Source organism: Elgaria multicarinata, chromosome 19 (genome assembly GCF_023053635.1).
Source record: "Elgaria multicarinata webbii isolate HBS135686 ecotype San Diego chromosome 19, rElgMul1.1.pri, whole genome shotgun sequence".
Classification (NCBI taxonomy): Eukaryota; Metazoa; Chordata; class Lepidosauria; order Squamata; family Anguidae; genus Elgaria; species Elgaria multicarinata.
Window position 1 is genome coordinate 6,247,083 of NC_086189.1, and position 23,970 is coordinate 6,271,052.

A 23,970-nucleotide genomic window follows, 5' to 3' on the forward strand; every position below is an offset into this window, starting at 1 on the left:
CAACAAACAATTGGAAATATTTACATTTATTGATATGTTAGTGTGTTCTTTGTACTTGATTCTGATGTACTGCTTGATATTACATTGATGGAAATGTTATTTATTTATTTATTTATTACATTTATATACCGTCCCATAGCCAAAGCTCTCTGGGCGGTTGTATGTTGCTAGTTATATGCTGTTATTTAAATGGCATTTTTACATTTTACCTTTTCTGAATTTCACAGAGTACATCTTACTTGTGAAACCCCAAGGTAAAAATGTTAAATCAAAACCAACCACTCTCTGCTGTGCCTTCTCTGCTGTGGCACCCCGGCTGTGGAATGAGCTCCCTAAGGAGGTTCGCTTGGCACCTACATTATATGCTTTTAGACGCCAGGTGAAGACCTTTTTATTCTCCCAACATTTTAACAATCTATAAATTTTAAATAACATGGTTTTAAATTTGTAATTTTGCATTGCTGCTGTTTTTATCTGGTTGAGCTTTTATATTGTATTTTATATTATGGTTTTATACTGTAGTTTTATACTTTGAATGTTTTTAATTTTTGTGAACCGCCCAGAGAGCTCCGGCTATTGGGCGGTATAGAAATGTAATAAATAAATAAATAAATAAATAAATAAATAAATAAATTTCTGTCCTTTTGGATGAATGTGGCCCATAAAATGAAGGACGGAATCCTTGCTATACTGTTAAGAAACACTACAATTAACCACGAATATTTAGATACCATTTTGTGTACCCAAGTAGAGCTAAAATTCCGACTCCTCCCTGCTTTATTAAATGCAATGTCCTGAGCCAGACACCCCAGGCCAAATGCTATGCTCTAAGCGCCCGCTCAGACTGAAGCTCTTTCCAGATACGATGTCCACTTGTTAATACCTGCATGCACATGAAAAATAAGCGAGGACATGCATGTATAAAAAGAATTATTTTACATTACTGCCTTCCGACAGGGAAAAAAAACACCCTGAAGAATCTTCACTCCAGCTTATTCTTAAATGCACATAAACACGCTGGCTTGGACGACCGCCATCCTCTCATTGTTTTAATGCCGCCTAAAAGTTTGATGGAAGTGAATGTCTCATGTGTATGCAGAGCGATGCTGTCAGCAAGAGGCATGCAAAAAAGCAAGTGGCCACTAACTGGAAGATGCGATGCTGGCAAACGGGCTGTTGATTAGAGCCAAATTACCGGCTGTCTTCACTCTCCTGGCTGTGTAGGCAGTGGTCCACTTTTCTTTTTTTAATCTTTGGGAGTTTTAGCTAGCTGGTTCCCCAGCGACAAAAGGTCTACCCAATTAATGTATTTTGAGCATAACACAGATGCAGGGATTTTTAGTCAGCCATTCTTTCACATCTCATTTCCTCTCTGCAACATCAGAATATGTTGTACGACACTAGTTAAAACAGTTCTGCACTTTTTCTTGGAAACGACTTGACCAGACTGGACCATTTTGGTCAAAGTATAGTTCACATAAAATTTAAGTATAGGCTTTGGGTGTGAGATGGGATCCAGGCACACTGAAACGGGTCTTGCAAGGAAATAACATTCCGAGAAGGCAAGTCCCCACCTGGCAACCTTACAGACCAAAATAAGTATGTGTAGACCTTTCTGTACCATCCACAAGCAAGTAAAGAACCCTGGACGTTAACCACATGCTTATTGCTTTGCTGAGAACAGACCTTCACTTTGTAATCAAAAGCATCTTTGAAAGAAACAGGACTCCCATCTTCATAATTACTTACTGCTAAAAAAAATAGTATTTGATTTGATTTTGCATTACATAAGCTCCCACATTTCTGTTGTAAACTCAGGTTTTCACCCCACTACTGTTAAGCAATTTCTGTACTGTTAAGTTTTTGTTTGCCTTTTGCTAAGTTTCAGAAGATGATTCATATGCAGCCATCTTGTTCAGGTTCTCCATAAATATAGATCTTGGGTCAAATATAACTAGTGATGCTAGCAGTAGAAGTATTAGTATGCACGACTGTTAGTTATGGTAATACAAACATGCAGTTACAGCTTGTGTCACAAATGAGGAACTACAAAACATTTTCCAGGCACATTTCAAAGCTTATAAAGGGAGAAGAGTGGTGGATCTTATGTCTCAGGACTTTCCATAAAGCAGCTCTAGAAGAAATCCAGAAGACCTCAAACTATAACCTACATTGTCCACCTTAAATGTAACACATATCCTTGAAGATTCTGCAAAAGTGGAATATGCATACAGCAGAGCAAAGTGCTTGCATGTAACTGTAAGAGCAATCAGTTTGCATATAGCTGTAAGAGCAATCGTCAGAGGGGCTATCAATTAACAAGAGAAGAGTTGCAGATATTGATTTGACAAGTTATTAGCTGTGCAGGACTGAACAGAGCGCATTCCAATTGCTGATGCTGACAGACAGACCAAAGCACTCCTCTTAGAACTCTCCCTTGCCTCGAAAGAAAACCTTGAACAACTCTGCCCTCCTAGACTCAGTGGGAAAACTCTGGCACCTGCACCAAATTATCAGAAAATGCTGACCTACATCATGTCATTAAAAACCACTTCTCAACTTGACATTAAGATCTTTGCTGCGATATGTTCAGCTTTTCGGAACTGAATTATATACATCTTGGGCAAAATCTGTCATGTTCGGTTGGATCATTCATTCAAATACTTGGATACGTTTGAAAGGAATGCCCGATGGGCAGCATTTACTAATAGATCCCTTGTGCATTTGCAGAACAATATGATTTATCAAACTGACTTTCTACCATGCTTTGAGCGGCAGCCATGCAAGTGTTTGACCAGCAGGGACTGTTCTCCGTAATTCCTCATAATGTTTTCCAACAAAGTGTGCAAAGCAGTGAAATAGGCTTGTAGACAGCCTCCACATCTACAAAGGTCTTGTGAGGCAAGTATCTCCAAGTCGGCAATACAAAACATCAACTCCTTGGCAGGGTTTCTGTAAAGGAAGCATTCTCAAACTTGGTGCCACTTGTGCAGCTCAAATGGATCCTTTACCTGGACAGTCACTTCCAGGTATCAGCGATTGCCTTCTCTAGGCCCATCTGATCTCTTCTCACTTCCCATCTCATGGTCCTTCCCCGTGAGGACCTGTTGCCTGTGCTACACAAGTTCATAGCACACTGTTTCTATAGAAGCCGAAACACAGAGCCTGCCTGCCTCGTTGCCCCAACCTGGATTCCTTTGACTCCCCAGGTGCCTCCAAATATTCTGCTTTCCCATTCACCACTTAGCACACTCAACTTTCTCACAGGCTGAGCTTTAACCACTACCTAGATCTGGAAAGAAGGAAAGGAACCTCTTGTGCAAGCACTGAGTCATTACTGACTCTTGGAGGGATGCCAGCTTTCGCCGACATATTCTTGGCAGGCCTTATAGCGGGGTGGTTTGCCGTTGCCTTCCCCGGCCGTGATTACCTTTCCCCCAGCTAGCTGGGTACTCATTTTACCGACCTCGGGAGGATGGAAGGCTGAGTCGACCTGAGCCGGCTGCCTGAAACCAGCTTCCGCTGGGATCGAACTCAGGCCGTGGGGAGAGTTTCAGCTGCAGAAACCGCTGCTTTACTGCTCTGCGCCACATGAGGCTCTACCTAGATCAGGAACCACCAACTTATTTCCCAAGTAAGCACCTCCTTTGGCCTCTCCTAATTCAGATCAGACTTCATCGTGGCCAATCCTACAAGTGTCCCAGCAACTTGGTCTTCATCACCAGCCCATGCCTCAAAGGTTTTGTTTAGAAAGCAAGGCATAAGTAGTTTAACTGAAAAAAGTGATGTGCTTGTTTTTTAAAATGTTTAAAGTCACCTCACAGTAAAGGAGTCAGCTGCAGACCTGATCCTGCAAAAGATGACGCTTTGTATAAACAGATGTACCACTTTCAGCCTGACCCAGCTCCCACTTTATTCAAGGGGATTGAAGTCTGGTCCTTATTTTGGCCAAACACGGACAACTTTAGGGTACTGAAGTGAAACAATTAAGTCAGAGAAGGAAGAAATATGCCTTCAGAAAATGCACAGGGCACCAGAGAGGAAAGTGCTAATTACCCCAGCATATCATATCATCTCTTCTCATTTCTCTCTTCACAGCCCAGCTAATACAACATTCACAACTTAACATCTGGCTTCCTGATGAGCTTGACACAGGAAGATCTGCAGTTGCCTCTGGACATCTTATACGGTAGGGATGATAATTGACCGTCTTGATTCCCCTGTCATCCTGAGCATTTTGATTTCACTCGCCCTTCATTCTAACACATGTGGACATACTGGCCTGAATACATCCAGCACCATATTGGAGAATCTCCCTCCCTGCTCCCCAAGCCTTATTTTGCATGGGGATCATCATCACCCAAAGGCGTTATAGACCCTCTTCACCTTGTCTGGTTTGGCATTCGTTGACTTTTCCTCACACAGAACAGCTGTGATGTAATCTCATCTTTTGGCTAACCTAGCAATGTAGAGTCAGACCTTTCTTCTGGGGGAGGAAGCAGGGAAGAAGCAAGCACACCTGCTCAACTCCATATGGCCTGCATAGAAAGGGGATTGTTTCAGCTTCAGGTAAAGGAAAGGAATGCTTTCCTCTGTCTCAGAGTGGCAGCAGTGTGTTCCTTTGAGACACACTTCAATGGAGCCTGCTGCACACTTGCTGAGTGACTTGCACAAATTTTGTGTGCTTCAGAGGGAGCGGCAGCAGAGCAGTGGGGAGAAGCATGCTTCTGAGAATCCTATGATCCTAACATTTTTTTAGGCCACGCTGCAGACGAAGTAGCAGAGGGCAGAGAGTCAGAAACCTAACAGGTAGATTCACAAAACGTTCAGCCTGAAAGGAACTAAAACCTCTACAATATTTGGACAGTGGCCTAACCACAACTTATATCTTACTTGCTGTTAAACTGAATTTTGTCTTGAATGGTATGAAAGCCATCATATACAACCCTAGCACTCATATATCACCTTAGTTCACCAGCCTGAAATTAAGTCTCAGATCATGACTTTTGCCAAACTACCTGGGCATAATGCATCTTTTGTTGGTTGGTTGGTTGGTTTAATATTTATTGTTACAATGTCTCTTAAATGGTGAAATAAACAAGGCAACACAGAACGGAAGATACAACACTATCTATTGCAGTTCGGCAATAAACATTCACTTCGTTGTTTAAAAATTAGTAAGTGCAATAGTTTTGCAAACAGAAGCGAGATCAAAGATTATTTCTGAGAGAGGCTGCAACCACATACAACTTCTCTCAGGTTAAAATGAAAACAGTAACCTGCCCCCATTCCTAAAAAAAAAAAAAAAAGGCTTGGAGAAATACTTACCTTCAAAAGATCTATTTCTTTAATGCAATCTTGTCTAGCCTTGGCATCCATCATTTCAAATATCTTCAAAAAGGAAACAAACGGTTAAAAGGTTCAAAGCCAAGCAGGAAACATGGAAGATCCCACACTTTTAAAGTTCTAGTTCAGCATTCTCAACCTTGTGCCCTCCAGATGTGTTGGACTGCAACGTCCATAATTCCCAGCCAGCATAGCCTTTGCAGCCCAACACATCTGGAGAGCACCAAGTTGGAGAAGGCTATTCTAGGTCAGCCCTAACCTACTTTCTCTGCTGTAACTCCCTGGGTAACCACGCCCTTTTTGCAAACACACACCTCCAACTTCTCGTGGTTCTCATGATCTAAAGAAGCCTGTGAACAAAGCAGAAAATGTAGCACAACAATTTAGCAGATAAATAAAATGGAGGGGGCAGGAGGAGAAAGAAATTAATTTTGTTACTTTCTGATCAATTTCTTGACCCAAAACAAACACACACAAGCCAAAGTAATTATGGCATATAAATAAATGCAAATTTTAAGAACATGCTGAAAAGTGCCAGGGAAATGAGAACAAATAATGATCTAGTGCTTCTCGAGTTACACTATTACTCTCTTTTCTATTGACAAAATAAATTGCCTTCTTTTGCATATTCCGCTGCACTAATTAGAAGCAAGGAGTCTTTGTGAACCGCCCAGAGAGCTTCGGCTATTGGGCGGTATAAAAATGTAATAAATAAATAAATGAAACTCACTCCAATAAACTCACTGTTTCATATGAGAGTAGGTGAACTTTATTGAGAAGATATTCTAAAATAGATCCACGTCAAATCTAGAATTTAGCCTACCTCATGTGGTAGTACAGAAGCTGAAATATTAAATATGATGATAGTGTATATAAGAGTTTTCCGAGTCATGGCAAATTCCACAAAGCAGGAAACCTCTACAGGCCTTCAAACAGGCTTTAAAGATCCACCTGTTCAGAATTAATTTTTCTTTAAAACAAAATAAAACAGGGCTTTACTGGTTTGAATTGATGATGAAATACTTTTAACTATTTCATCTGATTTTAATGTTATTATGCTTGGTTAGGTATTGTTGATTCCACTGTTCATATTTCTACTGATCATGCTATTTTATTGCCATAGATTTCTACTGTTGTTTTCCTAGTAATTTCAGAAAACACTTTGACAGCCAATTATGTATTTTATGTTTAGATGACTCTGAAAAGTGGTCTAAAATGTATCTTAAATAAATAGAGCAACCCACTGGACTTGGACAAGCCCTCAATTAACATCCAGAGGTAAAGGGGGTATAAAGAGAAGGAGGTAGGCCAGTCTACTTGTGCTAACAGGAGGAATGTTCAGCAAATCTTACTTGACTGGATTATTATTCAGACCTTACCTGTACTTTTTTTAATGCCACTGGTTTTCTGTCCAGAAGGCAAGTGGCCTTGTACACTTCACTGAATTGTCCTCGTCCAATTTTCTTCTCTATCTGAAAATCTGCTAAGGTGCAGCGATACGGGTATGATGTCAGATGCCTCTGCTTGAGGAAGAAAGGAGGATAATGAGTGAACTGGATTAAATAAATGCATATATTCCTACTGCCATATAGTTCAATTAGAACATGGAAACGTTATATTAAATCAGAATTAAAAACAACAGCAGGGAACAAGGTGTCCAAAATCAGACATCAAGGAAAGAGGCAGCCTCTCCCAGCCAAAATATTTCTGATCCACCAACATCATGCTGAAGTGTGCATAAAAGGTACAGCTATCTGGACTCCATGCTTGATGTTGTGTAGGAAAGAAAGAGGCAAGTGATTGAGAAAAGCCATGCTAATGGGTGAAGTGGGTTCTCAGACAATGGATTGCGCTGCATGGTTTTCTGGTGAATGCAGACAGTGGCATTGCCTCCACAATGGCCTCTTTTGGTTTCCAGATGGGTAGCCGTGTTAGTCTGTTGGGAGCAAAAACAACCCGTCTTGTGGCACCTTAAAGACTAGCAAATATATTCTGGCGTTATCTTTCATGGACACTGTCCAGTGCAACACACCTCGCAACACAGAGACAGAACAGGAACCAGACTCTGTGACAGATCCAGATGCCATCTCTGTCCACATAACTACTCTGGCATCACTGTTACATGACCTAATAATGCCATTCACAACATCAAGGGTTCATACACCCGCTCATCTTCTGATGTGATAAATACCATCATTTGCCAGCAATGCCCTACTGCGTTCTAAAGAGGACAGACAGGCAAGTCTCTATGCAAACTAATAAATGGACACAAATCTGACAACAGGAATGCCAATATTAAAAAAAAACACAGTAGGGAAACATTTCAATCCCCCAGACACTCTGCCAATGATCATGAAGTAGCCATTCCTGAACAAAGGAATTTCAAGGACAGATATCAATGGGAAACTGCCGGAGATTCATCAAGAGATTCAAGTCTATTTTCTGTTGTTTTAACGAGGACAAAGATGTTGTTTTTAACATACTGCATATGTTAATCGGTTCACCACTGCAATGATGCCTGTCTTACCACCCAACAATATTTTGTGAATGGCAGCTGTTAAAAGTAATCACTGTCTGTACTTTTTGAATTTTCAATTCTTTCTGTCCACACAGTTTAGATTTCCCCCACCCCAGCACTAGCATGTGCATATAAATCGGCCAGTTTACAGTTAACACTTCATGCATCTGCCCACTAAACCTTATGACAAAGTGAACATATTAGTGTTTAAGGTGCCATAAGATTTGTTGCTCTCTCTAGGTTTGTGCCTGTTAAAAAGCAAAAGGGCTGTGGGAGGACCCAGAACCACTGGACGAGCCTATAGTCTTCACGCAGAAGGCCCCAGGTCTGCTGTCTACTCTGCTTGGTAAAAGGAGAATCCAAGAAAGACCTCTGCCACGACCCCCAAAAGGTCCAACCAACTGGAGTCTAACTCAACATAAGGCCTCATCATCATATGTTCAAATGCTGATCTGCGAAGCCTCCACAGAATCAACCAGGCACAGAGAAGACATTTCCACCAGTTCTACATGACTAGAATTTCAAAGGTATTTATTTAGGCTATTTGTTAGCTTACTCTTCGGTCCCTAAGGACAAATGAGTTTACAAAGGAGTTCTTCAACAAAATAGTTTAAAAGTAAAATAAAGTAAAATTAAAAAGAAACCAAACACATCAGACATATTCAGAACAAAGATTAAAAACAGGTCAGAAAATATGCAACATTCATGATTTACAGGGTTGTTGCTTTTTCTAATCATCACTTGAAAATTGTTGCCCTACATCCTCTCAAGTGTACTAAAACCCTTCACGGTTAAAGATGTCAAGTGAATTTGCGGAGGGGAATTCGTAACTGTAAATGACACCAACATTGGCATACTGACCTGCTTCGCATGATTGAAATAAGGTTCAGACAACACAACATTGCGCCTTCCACATGCCACGATTTAGATAAACCATGGTGGCTTATTTTGATCATTCGAACCGGCCCTCTCTTTCTTTCTTTCCTGCCATGAAATAGTGTTTCCCCAATGCAACTGTTACAATGGCTTTGTACCATTTTTCAATATAGTAGGGAATATTCTGGGGTATATGTCCTGTTCTCCAAAAGTAGTTCTCATTTTAGAAGATTTTATGAAGCCAGTGTTTGAAAAGCCCTTTCCTCAACTGCTTTTCGGATGTCAGGAAGGATGCCTGTGATTCCTCCGCCGGCATGAATCTGTAACTGGACAGGCTGGGCTGCTGCCAAAATGGAGAGGTCCTGAAAGGCAAACCAGTTCTGGATTGTGCTTCCTATCCTAAAGCAGGTCATAGCTCAGGGCCGGCTCAGAACTTGGAGAGAAAGCAAGGATAACGGCTTCTTGTATGGCTAGGAGAGAATCCAACGCATCTATCAAAAGTCCAAATCATCACAGATCTTCCACAGGAAAGATGAGGAGGAATCAATTCTACAAACCTTTACTTGTTTGAGCTTTCACACTATGAAATCTCATCATACATCACCGCACATAGTGGACCAAGCACACCACTTCAGATAAAAAGCCTGAGATATGTAACAAATAATGGCAATATTCTCACGCAAATAAATAAATATTTTAAATGAATGCCACGAGAAGTTCTCTCGTCTGGTAGCTTCTTTTCCTGAAAAATACGCCACAAAAGCGGAGCTGCACAGTTTATTGCATGTCGGTTCTAACTTCTTGCAATATGGCTCAGCCAGGCAGCACCATTAATGCTGGGTGACGACTGGACACCTCAGCTGATATACTCTGGCATCCACCAAGAATACAGCTGCATATTTACATATGCAATGACCTAAATTTGCATTTGCTATCACAACCTATCAGATCTAATTAAAGCAATGGAGCCCAAAGAGAAGATGTTAAATTACAGCATGAACAAAGGAACAAACCCAGGTCAGACCAAAACATGCCAAAAACTTCCCTATTGATTAGGACAGCCCATTTTCCCACCATGTTTGGACAGATATTACTAAATGTGGTGTCCACAATGAATGTGCTTAGAGCCTAAGTGGGTGGACAGGGGACAACCCACTCACTGCCTGTCATCCATACTGCCTACAGCTGTAGATGGTGCCTCTACACTTGCTTCTGAAGCTGAGAAATGTCCCCGAGAGCACAGAGTAGCATGCAGACAATTGAGGGCAGAGGGGGAAGAAGGAAGAGGCATAACTTGTATTGGCTAAGTACACCTCAGCTGACATAAGGAGATGCAAATCCTACCTCCCAATAGTCACCTTCTGGGGCAAAGATACAGACCTGGTTTGTACGATCACAGGATGATTAATAAGTGACAAATCACACAGAATCCATGGGCTGTTGTAAAGTTCTGGGGTGGCTTGTTAACCATGGTGCTTAAACAAGACTGCTCATCTTCTAACCAGTACTTATAAAAATATGCTACTTACTTTTTACATTCCTAGGGGTTACCAGCAAAATGTTTGGAGCGAACATTTTGAAATTCCTTGCCCACATAAACAACCAGAGATATCCCCAATCTAGATAATCTAAGAGGTGATGGAAAATGTATGGCTCTCCAGATGTTGTTGGACTGCAAGTCCTATCATCCCTCACTATTGACTATGTTAGCTAGTTGAAGCCAAGAACATCTGGAAGGCCACACGCTTCCCACCACTGGTCTAAGGTCTATGGATTTCAATCATTTGATACTGAAGTTATTTATCTGTGGATGGGTTACTGGTTACATGCAGCCAGTGTGATGGAGAAAATCTTCCACCTCCTGGGCAAAGTGTGTGACTTTGTGTGTGCTTCTCTGTCCACAAACATGAACAGCAACTCATCTCAGAGCCAGCTGCAACTACTGGGCACCAGTTAAACACAAGGTTGATTGGTCAAAGCAGGAGTAATAGGGCAGGAATAACTGGCCATTGGCTTCCCTACTGACCCCAAATGACGGTCACAGTAGTTACTAGGCCACAGAATGTTCAGTTCAGTCTTGATTTAGCTCAAAGCAATTAAACTGGTTAGCCAAGTATTTTAAAAATAAACAACTCCAAGACATAATATTTTGGGGCACAAATACAAACATATTTTCTATAAGGATATATTTTGTTTTTAAGGAACAGCGACAGGCATTTGTCCAATTAATAGTGTAAAATCCCATTATTATTTTTTAACCAAACAAGGCAACAACTTGACCTGAATTTTAATTATTTTGTTGTATACAAGATTTTTCCCCCTCCTGCTCTCTGTAAAGCATCATTAATTTTTAGGCAACAGTTTCTATGCCTTTAAAGTTCAGATGTCATCTGAATGACATTTACTGAAAACTGATTTCACCTTTAAAAGACATCTACAAGGGGATGTTGGTAAGATTTAACTTGTACACTATAAATTATATGTATGGAAAAGAATGAGTTAATGAAAGGCTAGGAGGCAGCCCACTTTATGATCTGATGCAGTCTATATCTGTTTACATGGGTAAAGCAGTGATGGAAAAAACATCTTTTTGTTTGTTTGTTTTTGGTGTTTATTTTGGAATGCGCAAAGATACAGAAAGGCACTACATGAAATTTGCTGGAGTTACGAACCTGTCTACTTAGAAAGATCTATAGCATTCAGAGACAATTAATTGTCATACAGCTTGATACTTTTGCATAGCTCTATTTTATTTATTTTAAACATGTATATAGTTTAGCTTCTGTGATCTGCTGGCTGGTTTAGCTCATGTGATTTGTGTATTCGTCGTTGTGCTAGTCATTGTGTTCTTGTGCTGGGTTTTCAGATTTTAAACAAAAGATTAGCATGCTGGATTTTTATTGGAATATGTTTTATTTGATTTTACAATTTGTACAGTGTCTAATTTGTTTTATAAGGTATTTATTAAATATAAATAACATACTTCCCTTCCAAAAAAGAAAAACATTCCCAGGGCAGCCTACAAATGTTTCACATACACACACAAAAAACAGCACAACAAACTAATCAGAACATAATAAAACAATAAAAATAGTAAATAGAGCAGCCATAATATCTGTTATGGTGAGGACACAGGAAGAAGAGCTTATCAAGATGATTTCATGGCATGCATAGGCTTATATGAAGAAAGGTGCTCCAACAGGTATCCTGATATGAAGCCATGAAAGGCTTTAAAAGGGAAAAACCAACACCTTGAATTAAGCCCAGAAGGGAACTGGAAGCGAGCACAGGTATTTCAACACTGGCAACGTCTGTTGCCAATGCCAATCTATGACACAGATTCCATTATGACACCTAGACATTGTAAGTTAAACATAATCAAACACTGGCAAAATACTTTGCTGTGTCATTGGGTGTGTGTGGGTGTGTGTGTGTGTGTGTGTGTGTGTGTGAACTATGCCAGTACTGGGAAGGAAGAAAAATACCAATTTGAAAGATGAGGACAAAAAGCAGATCGTCTGCTGAGTAGTTTACACCATAGTACAATGCCAATTAAAGGCAACTATTTTAATACTTTTGTAAGCTGCCGTGGGGGCCTTTTTTGGCTGAATGGCGGCATAAAAATGCTTAAATAAATAAACTGCAAGATGCACCTGACCTGCCTTGTCAGCCCTGTAATGTGCCTCCAACCTGCACCATCTGCACTGATACCACATGGGAATCGGTAAAGCCATGATATAACATGGCGTTACCACACTGAATATTGTAATACAGTTGCTCTGAAGAGGGGGAAAATCCAAGTTTAAACTGTATTAGACTTGGAGAAAAACATATGGGCAGAAATTCCACATACTGGGCAATGAATGTAGGCTTCTTCACAATATGATGCCTGTGTATTTGTTTTTATTTTGGTGCCAGCGGACAAAATGAAGATCCGGTTGTTATCCATGAATGTAACAGTATACTCTTCTCAAGAAGCAAGAAGAAAACAAGCAACACACTCCTGACATCAAGGGGTGGGCGAAAGTAGATCTCCAGATGTTTGGGACTTCAACTCCCAGAAGACTCTGTCTGCACGGCCAATGGTTTAGAATGGTGAGGGCTGAAGTCCAAGACACCTGGAGATCTACTTTCTGCCTATCCCTGCCTTACACTTAAGGAACAGTCTGGTTCCTCCACAACAGAGAATGCATTAGTACACATGCAAGACGACATTAACACTGCAAGCCCTGGTAGAACACATACCTTATATGCAGAAGATCCTAGGTTCAATACCTGGGATTTCCAATTTAAAAAAGGACTCTTCCCTGCCCAAGACTCTGGAGAAGTGCTCCCCATTAAATATGTATTTATTACATTTCTGTACTGCACATTAGCCAAAGCTCCCTGGGTGATTTACAGTACATATCGTATTTCTTCGATTCTAAGATGCACTTTTCCCCCCATATAAACATCTCTAAAAATGGGGTGCGTCTTAGAATCGCGGGTGTGTCTTAGGTTTTTTTTTTCTGTTGGTGGTACTGAAATTAGTGTGCGTCTTACAATCGATGGCGTCTTACAATCGAAGAAATACGGTAGTCCTGGGTCAAATTGGTGTAAGACATGTTTCTATGCATGAAACATGCATGAAAGAGCCTGAAACGCCTTAAGTTAACACATACTTTGGAACCGATAACCAAATCACGGGGCTGCTTTGGAAGCCATTTTTATTAGATTACTAGCATAGACCTCAAATAAATCAACACTAATCAAAAATAATTTCTTGCACTAGCACCAAGCACCTAAAATATGATATGATAAAAGTGACAGGGCTAGTGGGCAGTAGAAATAATAAAATGCAGACTTTTAAAGATGTTCTCTTCTGAGCTATTGCCACCGTGAAGCAAAGAGCATTCTCTCTCTTCCACCCTACACCGACGCAGTATTGGTCTGACAACAGACTGGCAGCAATTCTACACAGCCCAATCTATGGTTATATATTCACTTACTCTAATTAGAAAACTTCTAAATAGAAAGTTCTATTGTGAGTCATAAGGAAAAGGTTAACTAAAACACTAAATATAAATACAACAGACGAGTGGCAAGGGATGGTTCTTAACCACCTCTTCAATTCTTCCGGGACATGTTTTCAACAAACTGTGACACACAACCAATTTATCTGTCAATGCTGTAACTTCATACCCTTTCCCAAAACACTCTCCTTCCCACCCTCAAGCAAGACAGGCACAAAGCAACTATTACTATATATTCCCAATTCTGCACTGTCATTTAGAATGCAAGTTATTAAGACTGAGGGAGGATAAGGCTATTAATGGCTACTAGTCATGATGGCTATATATTACCTCTAGTATTGCAGGCAGTATGCCTTGGAATACTAGCTGGTAAGGAACATTAACAGGAAGGAGCTACTGTGCTCATATCCCGCTTTTGAGCTTCCCATTGGGCCATCTGCTTGGCCATTGTTGGAACAGAACGTTGCACTAGACAGGCCTTTAGTCGGACCCAGCACAGCTCTCCTTGAGCCCTTATGTGCGGATTATGGCATCCGAGACTTTTCAGGCTCTGGGCAGGTCATCTTATATTCTTACGTAGGTGCCTGTCATGCGATGTGGACAACATAATGCTTTAACTTTTGCTGCATACTTCACCCTTTCAGAACCAAGATCACAAGGTTTCAATGGTTCACATAAACTACTCCAACCCTCTGCAACAGAAAGATTGCCTAGGCATATTAAAACCTCATCCGGGTCTCTCTTTTTATTATTTATGAATCATAAAATATTCTACATATTCTTAGAATACTAAAGATGAAATCCAATATAAATGTCAACAATCGCTTATTTTATATCAAACTTAAGCAAATAAACAGAGCATAACTTTCTGTGGATACTACTTATTTAGAGAGGAAGCCTAACTATTAGTAAAAGAAAGCATCACATGACTTTGTTTCACTTTCCTAAGATCATTAGTATTTGAGCTCCACTATAAGAGAGAAGAAAGTAACCCTCTCGAGCATGCTGTGGAAGGAAGCAAAGGAAAGGAACCTCTCGTGTAAGCACTTGAGTCATCACTGACTCCTAGAGGGACGCCTGCTTTCGCTGACGTTTTCTTGGCAGACTTAGAAGCAGGGTGGTTTGCCATTGCCTTCCCCAGTCGCAGTTACCTTTCCCCCAGCTAGCTGGGTACTCATTTTACTGACCTCAGAAAGATGGAAGGCTGAGTCGACCTGAGACGGCTGCCTGAGAACCAGCTTCCACAAAAAGACACCAACTTGAAACTTTGAAGGAGGAGTCAGCTAAAAATGTTTTTGGCAATGTTCTTCTGCCACTGTCCACCAATACTCCTCTTGAAGAATTACTGTAATGTCAACTCCATGCCCAAAAATGCCTGCTGCGGTAACTCCATCCCCCCACTCTAGAATATGGATATTGTGAAAATTCAGACAAGTATCCCATCAGTAGGATGAATGAACAGAAATACTTCAGTGACTCTGATGAAATGAGCAGTTCTTATGAGTCTTGGACTCAAGAGGAATTGGATGGGAAAGGCTAGAAACCAATGCAGCAATGGCCATTTGAGAAAGCTTCAAAGAACTTGGCATAGACAGCAGGATTTGTACCTTCCTGTTGCACAAGAAGCACTCTGGGCAATGGGCCAAGCAGTTGATTGTCATTAACAAAGCTCCAAGCACAGACCGACACACCTTGAGGTGTTTGCAACGTTTTCTGCATGGCCAAAGATGCCTACCGCAAGAAGCATTGGACTTCTTGTTTGCAAGGAGCCAAGGCCTTGGTGTTAGCAATGCTGAGAGCAAGCTGGAGTAGCTGAAGACGGCAGAAGTAGCGAGCATCTCTAATGGGGAAGAATGGAGTGGGAAAAAGACCCTTATAGCTCCTGGGCTCATGAGAAGTAGACCATGACAAGAGATCATCTTAGGACAAGCAGATGTCTCATTGACAATGTGGCAACTGCAGAGAACTGCTTTTCTGTGGCTTGGAAAGGAGGCCCATGAGCACGGGGAAAGTCAAAAAGAGGTTTAGTTGGATTACAAGATTCTGCAAGTCTAGAAATTGGGAGGAAAACCAAGATAATCAGCTTCTCCAAGAAACCACCATCCACTGAGGGCACCAAAACATTCACTACTGAGGAAGACATCCCACACTGTAGCTACTTAAGTGCTTTGGTCAATAGTGCTAGAATGAATGTTGGTTTCGTTTAAAGGGGTTATCCTTTGACCCTTCAGGACTCCATACTGATTGGATGATGTGCCGACTGCTCTTTTACAATCATTTAGTTCCATCTACAAGTTGCTCAAACCTTTTAATTTCTGCCAAGACAATCACATTTTGAGGTTCTAAGAGTAGACTTTTGCAACTGTGCGCCTTCCAGATGTTTTGAACTATAATTCTAATCAACCCTGCCTGCTGGCCATGCTGGCTGGATTTGACAGAAGTTGGAATCCAAAATATCTGGAAGACACAAAGTTTGGAAAGGCTTTCCTAGAGAATCCACTTCAGTAAAATTACTCTTTCTTGGGGATTATTTCTAGTATATTCTTTCTATACCACCCATTGAGATTAATGATAAAATATATAGAACGTATCCATAAAACCAACTCTGTTTTTGAAACCAAAAGCCAAATTCTCTAAAATAATTAATCTGCCTGTGTTCAATAATCCAATAACACACCACAAATGATTTAATAATTATAGCTATTATTGTAGACTTACTCTTACCAATATGGAAATATTAAAGCCTACAATCAATTATATAAACAGACAATTTAGAAAATCGTTCAATTCAAAGTTCCATCAAATCACATCCAATCCCATTCCAATAATGCAGCAATAAATGACTTCAATCGAATATATATATAATAACGTACTCAACAAGCTCAATAAGTCTAGAACAACAAGATCAGAAATATTTAAACAGAAGCTCACCAAAAAAACTGAATGAGTCCCAGAGTACAACAGATCCCCCTCAAATAGCCAAGGAAAGTAATTCCAAAAATAATAACAACAACAACAACAATAAATGTATTTCTTACCCGCCTCTCCATTCTGATCGAGGCGGGGAACAACAGTAAGTATAAAATACAGAGGTATTTTAGTATAAAACCCAGAGGTAATCTGCTCTATCGCCCAATTCTTGGTACCGTCAATAATGTTTCTTAATATCCAATCTACATCAGTTTCACAACACCTTAAATACGCTGCAAACTGTCCATCCCTCAAGAGCCCTGGTCAATACTTTCTGCTCTTCAATAAGAGCAGAAACTCTTATGACACCCTCCCTTTACAATCTTCTTTCCAGCAGTTCTTTAAAGCCTCTCTTCAGGACATGTTTTCCAAACCCTTAACCATCTTCATTGCTCTCCCTCTTTCATTTCCAGTTCAAGAGCATAGAGACAGTTACAAATTTAACAAGATGATGGGAGAGGCCAAACATACCGTAAAAATGACCACATGTGACAATGAGGCATCCGAGCATCAGGCCAACAAGAGAACACCGAATTATTAGCCACTAATTACACTTAACTATGCCATTACAAATTCCAACATGTGCTCTAAGTTGCCTTGAATGTATCTGCTGTATAAGAACACTTCCTAATCTTGCTCATGAAATAATTACATGGGCTCCATCCTGCCAAATGAGGCTGTAATTAACCCTAATTGCTCAAAATGTAACTTGGCTAATTCGAGGAGATCAATTACTATTAAATGACTTAATATGACAAATTGCTGCATTAGGGGAGGGAGGGCTGTAGTCACACAGGGTATTTCGATGCAGAGTTGAGCACCATGTGTTCACAGGCAACTTATTGTTTTTGTAAATCTCAAAGCTGTGCTTTGCTTCTGCTCCCTTAATGAACTAGCTAAGCAAGGAATAGTGGGACTTTCTCAATCCGAATGTTGCTGTTTTTCCAGCAGCAGCTTTGGCCAATTCATAATTCTGTAGCATCAATCGGCAACCACAGCCCACTGTTTAAGGGGTACTAGTACTAGATTAGGACTCTTCAGCATGCATGAGTAATTCTCTCACTAGGTGCAAAAAAAAAAAAAAAAAAAAAGTGTGGCATGGCTCTTAGTCACCGAAAAATGTTAACAAATGTCAAAATAGCTGCAACTGAAGCAGAGGAGAAACTGATTTAACTAACAGTAGTGAAGAAAAGATTGAGACACAAGGTCCCAATTCATTTCAGTGAAGCCAACAGTAGGAGAGGTAAGGCATCTGGAGAAAGAGGTTACGTGAAATGTCTGGGACGCAACAGCAGTGGGCATATAGTTGCTCTAGAGGCAGTTGCTTTTAGGGAGAGCTTGAGTTTTAATTAATAAAAAACCAACACCTCAAACGTGGCTTAAAAAGCAATGGGAATTATCATTCAGATATACAATTGTTTGTGCACATATATCTGACTCTATTCCAGGGCTAGGGAACACGCCTTCCAGGTGCTGGCAGACTGCAACTCCCATCAGCCCTGCCCACCTTCTCCAATTGTGGGGAATGATGAGAGTTGTAGTCCAGCAACACAGTCCTCATCCCTGCTTTATTCTATACCTATTAATAATTGTGGAAGGGGAAAAGACTGAGGCAAATACCACCTTGAGAGAATATCTGAATGTATTGGTATTGAGTAGATGAATTTATTACTTCTTATTCTGAAGGCTCTACTATCAGTACAGCTACTGAATATATTAATTACTACAACTGCAACAATTACATTCCAACAATAGATCCTCCTGTGTTTTCATTAGAATACAGACAGTTCCTTTGGCCTTCCTTATTTAATTATATTTATAGCCCACCTTTCTTCCAAGTAGCTCGGAGTGGCACACATGGTGCCTCCACTCCTCCTGCTTTTCTCCTCACAACAACCCTGTGAAGTAGGTTAGTCTCAAGGTCATTGAACATCACGGCTAAGAGATAAAAAAAAAGCTCTCCCCAGTCCTAATCAGGTATTGTAACCCCTACACCACACTAGCTCCTTCAGAGAATTACAACCACATAAAGAACAAGGGCAAAGCTGATATGATGGAGGACCTCTTGCTTGAAGTACAGTTCAGAAAGTTGTCAATTTTTCTACAGAAGTATTTTAATTTTGGGCAGGGCAGGGGGTGGGGGAAATGAATCAAGCTGCTTAGGTCCTAAATTTTGAGTTATTTTAAAAGTTGCTAACATGGATGACCTTAAAACCTTCAAGGAAATAACCAAGAAAGAAAGAAGATGGCTGCTTACTTGGGCATCATGCTGGTATTCCTGGGTTGCCACTTTGCAGAGTGGGTTGTTCTGGTCCCCTAGATGATGCGGATGATTGTGTTGTCCTTCCATGGTAACATGCCAGACTTGTTCTGCTGGAACAAGAAAACAACTGTGTCAAAGCAAAGGCACCCACGTATCTGAAGACAAGTAGACTAATGGGAAAAACCAAATTGTGCTTTTCTGCTCTAGTGGGGTACATACAAGAAAGCATTCGAAGAAGCCCTATTCTTTCCCCACCTCAGAGAAGGCTCTGACCAACATCACAAGCTCAACAGCTCAATGTGACCTTCTCCCTTATAAGGCAGCCAGCATCTCCTTGTCTCGCTGCCATTCCTTCCTCTTTTTCTTTCACTGCTCACAGCAGCTCTGGCACCCCAGCCCCTTTTCCTTAGGACCCTGTGCATACATACAACCATGCATCTGTGCAGCATAATAAAGAAAGAACGGCAGCTGGACTGGGGCACTGTCAGCAGGACAGGAGGAGTAAGAGTCCCCAAGAAGTCAAGAGCTGACCTGCCTCACGCTTTCCCTGGACAACATTGCTGGAGGACTGCCAAATTTCCCTTAATAAAACTGGAAATCTCCTTGTGGAAGACTTTTATCCCATTTCCAGCTGCTGGAAAGCAAAGACAACTACCCCTTTTGTTTCAAATGCTTTAAATATAGCATTGTCAAGTTTTGACTCGCAGATCTTAAGGGATGGGTGGGGGAAGCAACATTGTGAGGGATCAGGTGGAGAGGAGAGCAGGAAAAAAAAGAAGAGCTTTCCATTTTTAAAAGCTACAACTATCCATCAAGAAGGCATTTTTATCAAATCAAGATAACTTTTAAAACTTTAAATACCCATTTGTAACTATCCTCTGCTATCCTGAAACACACCCACACCCACAGCAGTCAACCCTCAAGCTCCAGAAAAAGGAACATCACAAAAAAATGTTACGCTGCTCTTATGACCATTTTTTACTTAAATGTAACAGAATAAACATATGAAAGTTAGACTACGATGACTGGATTCATTCGTATGATTACATTCATGAAATGTTAAAAACATAAGAAGAGCCCTGCAGGATCAAACTAAGGGTCCATCTAGTCCAATGGTTCCCAAACTTTTTCAGGTCACCGCACCCTTGGTTCCACAAACTCATGCCCAGTGCCCCCTACCCTACCCTATAAAAATCATTCAGAATAGCGGTTTTCAACAACCCACTAAGGAAGATAATAACAATAAAATTAAAAACAGTAATAATTAATTGAATATTTATTCAAAATCCAATAGCATTTTTTTTAGTTTATTCAATTAAACATAATTGATGAACTTGATCCAGTGATATCATCTTTTCAAAGTCTGGTAGTCATTTAGCAAGAATATTAGGTATCACATTTAGTAACTAGGGTAGAGTACCTCACTATTCTGTAAATTCTTAATGTGATGGATGGGCTTGATGAAGTGATACCAGTTTCCCAGTGTCTGGTTTAAAGTCACTTAACAGGAGTCTTAAATCACCACGTTTAGTAATCTCGAGTCGATTTCTTTGCTTGGAGAGAAGTAGGCAGACCACACTAAAACCACATTCCACCAAATATGATGTTGGAAATACAACCAGGAGCAGGATAGTGATCAGAAATTTCCTTATGTAACCAAAACTCCTGGTATGGAAAAGACCACCTCGAGCGCCCCCCTGCCGCCCCTTTGCCTCTTGGCACCCCCCTGCTGCCCCCTTGCCTCTTAACGCCCCCCTATGCAATTCCACCTCCCCCAAGGGGGCGGTACCGCCCACTTTGGGAACCACTGATCTAGTCCAACAGTCTATTCTCACATTAGCCAACCAGCTGTCAACGGAAAACCCACAAGCAGCACATGAGTGCAACAGCACCGTGCTACTCATGTTCCCCTGCAACTGACGTATATAGGAACACTGCCTCTGACACTGGAGGTAGCACATGGCTATAAGGACTAGTAGCTACTAATAGCCTACTCCTCTAGGAATTTGTCTAGCCCCCTTTTAAAGCCTTCCAAATTAGTGACTGTCACTACGTCTTTTGCTATTATCTCAGATATTTATTTATGTATTTAGAAGATTTTGGAATGATACCAAGTCCCATTTTCCTTTTAAGGGTGAAAAGCCTCTTCATGCTCAGAAGAAAAAAAGAATGGAAGAGTTACTGTCATGTTTCGCTATTGAGCTTTCAAGTGAATGAGTGACCAAGGGCAATTGTGGTTCCAGAATGAGGCAAGCCAGCAAGAGTTTTTCCCATGTCTGAAGTTTAATATGAACTGCCATCAGATGCTTGTTAAGTACTTTGTAAAATGACTTATTACACAAACCAGCTAAAAAGCTTGGGTCTGTCTGGATTATTTTCTTTCCCCTCGTCAGGTGCATGCCATTGCCAGGAAAATCTCCTCTATAACTTATCCTGGCATCAAATCATTGTACCATGACACACTATGCCTTATCAGTCAGTGCAAATACCGGATGTTGCCTCTCCCAGGCAACTGAGAGGGATGACTCTGAATCCCATTTCTAGAGGACCCTGAGAACAGACTGCAGCACATCCAGAAGTTAGCACCACCCTCACACAAGTCTGCTGAAGCAGTCAGAATAAAGAAGGAAGCAGCAGTAAACCTAGGGAGACTTAAACAGAAATGCTCTCCTGGGACACATTTGTGAACACAGATTTTAAAACACATACTGCAGTGAAAGAAGTTAACCAGCAAATGAACTAGCAAGGGGGATAAAAAGAGGATGCCACATTATTCTACTGCTGCAAAAACAGAAACTTGTGGCACCTTAAGGGCACACACACATTTAAAAAGAAGTCCAGAATTGCAGTTTTGTAGGATAGCCTGAAATTTAGTTTCACTTTTTTGTTTTTTGTTTTTGAAAACTGGAGCAGCACTAAGACCACTTCTGATGTTGCTTTTCATCAAACCGATCTCAAGATCAGTGTTAATATAAAGAAACATCAGAAGCAGCCTTCAAAGTCCACATTTGGGAGACTAAATAGCAGGCACTCTGATCAGATTACTTGCCTAGAAAGCATGCAGATATATAGTCACACTGCAAATAGACCTTCATTTAGGTTCCTATGGAAATGAAAGGACTGAAATGGGAAGCATGTTGGGCAGGCAAGAAACCTAAAGCTCCAACCTAGGAAGCAAAGCGCAACTCATTCTGCTGGACAATATGAATGGCTGTCAATTTCACTACATACTTCTGGTCTTACTCATTCAGAAATGAGGTCATGTTTACAGTGCAAAGTTTCCCTAAAGACCAATTCCAACTCAAGTTTAGAAGCTACATAACAGTACGTACTCATATTCTGAGTCAATAGATAAAAAGGGAATTTAGTGTATGCTGCAACTGCTGGGAATGGGCAGAGGTAAAATCCAGACCTGTTACAAAATCTTCAAATGTCCCTACATCATGAAGGGTAAGACTACCAGACTGTCTTGATGTGACTGAACTGCAGAATTTTGAAAAAGCACAGGAAGTGGATGACTAACTGAATTACAGAAACCGAGACGCAAACAGCCAAACCTAATGTGCATATATATCTGTAATAGTTCTAATTCCTTTGAAGCTGTTGACGTTTTATTGTCATCCACACACTGATTTAGATATTTCAGCAGCCTGTAGCTTTTGTCTGTACAACTAGATTCAACAATTTTGAAAAACACAAACTTTTGAGGAAAAAATACATTATTTCAGAAAGGCTATTGAGATCACACAAGGATGATTTAATATTTGCCAATATCCAGGCTTGGCTTTATCACCCATGAATTGTATACAATCCATGTTAAAAATATAAGAACCAGATACCAAAAAGCTGTCCTCACTTTCACTGAGCAATGACTTACCTCAGTCCTCAAGCAAAAACAGAATAACTTTTAAAACTGAGAAGGAATGCCAATAAACAACGCATACATATACACACAGCAAGTATGTTCCTAGATGGCTCACACCTTTTTCAGTGCTGCGGAGAATATAAGGTACACTTGCTTACGATAAGACCACAGACCACAGGGAGGGCCATTAACAGTTCAGCGTAGTATAGCTGCCACAAGTATTTTAGCTGGGCTAGTACGTGTTTCAAAGCATCTCTGCTTGCACAGCTTTGGAAAGAGTAACGATGAAATATCAGTTTTGAAAAGCGATATGCATCGGCTCACATGACACCAGGGCTGATCCTCGCTGACACCTAAGGGACACACTGTCCTGCTCAAAACTGGCAGCTATTCTGGGATGTTGGGGGCAAACATGCTATAGGTAGATTACTCAACAAGAGAGGAAGGACAGCATGTGGAAGATGCACACTCTGTAGGTGGCATATGCCTATTTCTGTAGGTAGCAAAGTCACCCTCAGTAAAAGGCTCTATAGATTTTGCTAACTTTATTTTAAGGCAGACATGTCATCATGGAACATGGAGGTTTAACTACTTAGGTGTGTATTAACCAAATGAAACTTAAATCTAGTCGTCCCCCCCGCCCCACTTCCCAAACAAAGAACAAGGCAAGAAACAGTTTATAATGTTATTTTCAGTTGCTGGTAAACAATCACTTATTAGCATGGCCTACTGTTTCAATTCCTCACCGTTGTCCCAGACAAGAGTTATATCATTTAGTTGAAAATTGCAAAATACTTATTTTGCCACCACTATGCACATGTTGAAAGTTGATAAAGTCCTAACAATAAGCATCTCTTAAAAATCAGATAAAAATAGCACTTCAAAGTTATGCCCCATTCTTCCTCTTACAAGAAGCTTGCTTGGAAGAGAGAGAACTCACATCGGAAGTCTGCCATGCACCATCCGTGAAGGCTTTTAAGAAGGCCTTGAAAACATTTTATCTGACTGTGGCCTTCTCATGGTGAGTACTGTTATTGCTGCTGATTTTATTGTTAGCTTTTATTGTTTTTAATTGCTATTTTATTGTGTTTTAATTTGTCTTTTAATATTTTAACTATTT

At 40.6% G+C, this 23,970-nt stretch overlaps 1 protein-coding gene across 2 annotated transcripts in view; it reads right to left on the minus strand.

Annotated features, from left to right (window-relative positions):
* Nucleotides 1-23,970, minus strand: part of NEK6 (NIMA related kinase 6) — an 82,523-nt gene that overhangs the window by 34,080 nt on the left and 24,473 nt on the right. The window contains exons 2-4 of one of the 2 annotated variants that reach the window (XM_063144621.1): nucleotides 18,980-19,092; nucleotides 6,726-6,866; nucleotides 5,329-5,391 (exon numbers count right to left, since the gene is read on the minus strand). In XM_063144621.1, the coding sequence (XP_063000691.1) occupies nucleotides 5,329-5,391; nucleotides 6,726-6,866; nucleotides 18,980-19,072 (297 nt within the window). In that variant the 5' untranslated portion in view covers nucleotides 19,073-19,092. Of the gene's footprint in view, nucleotides 1-5,328; nucleotides 5,392-6,725; nucleotides 6,870-18,979; nucleotides 19,093-23,970 lie in introns of both variants that reach the window. The other variant, XM_063144619.1, reaches the window with a different exon arrangement.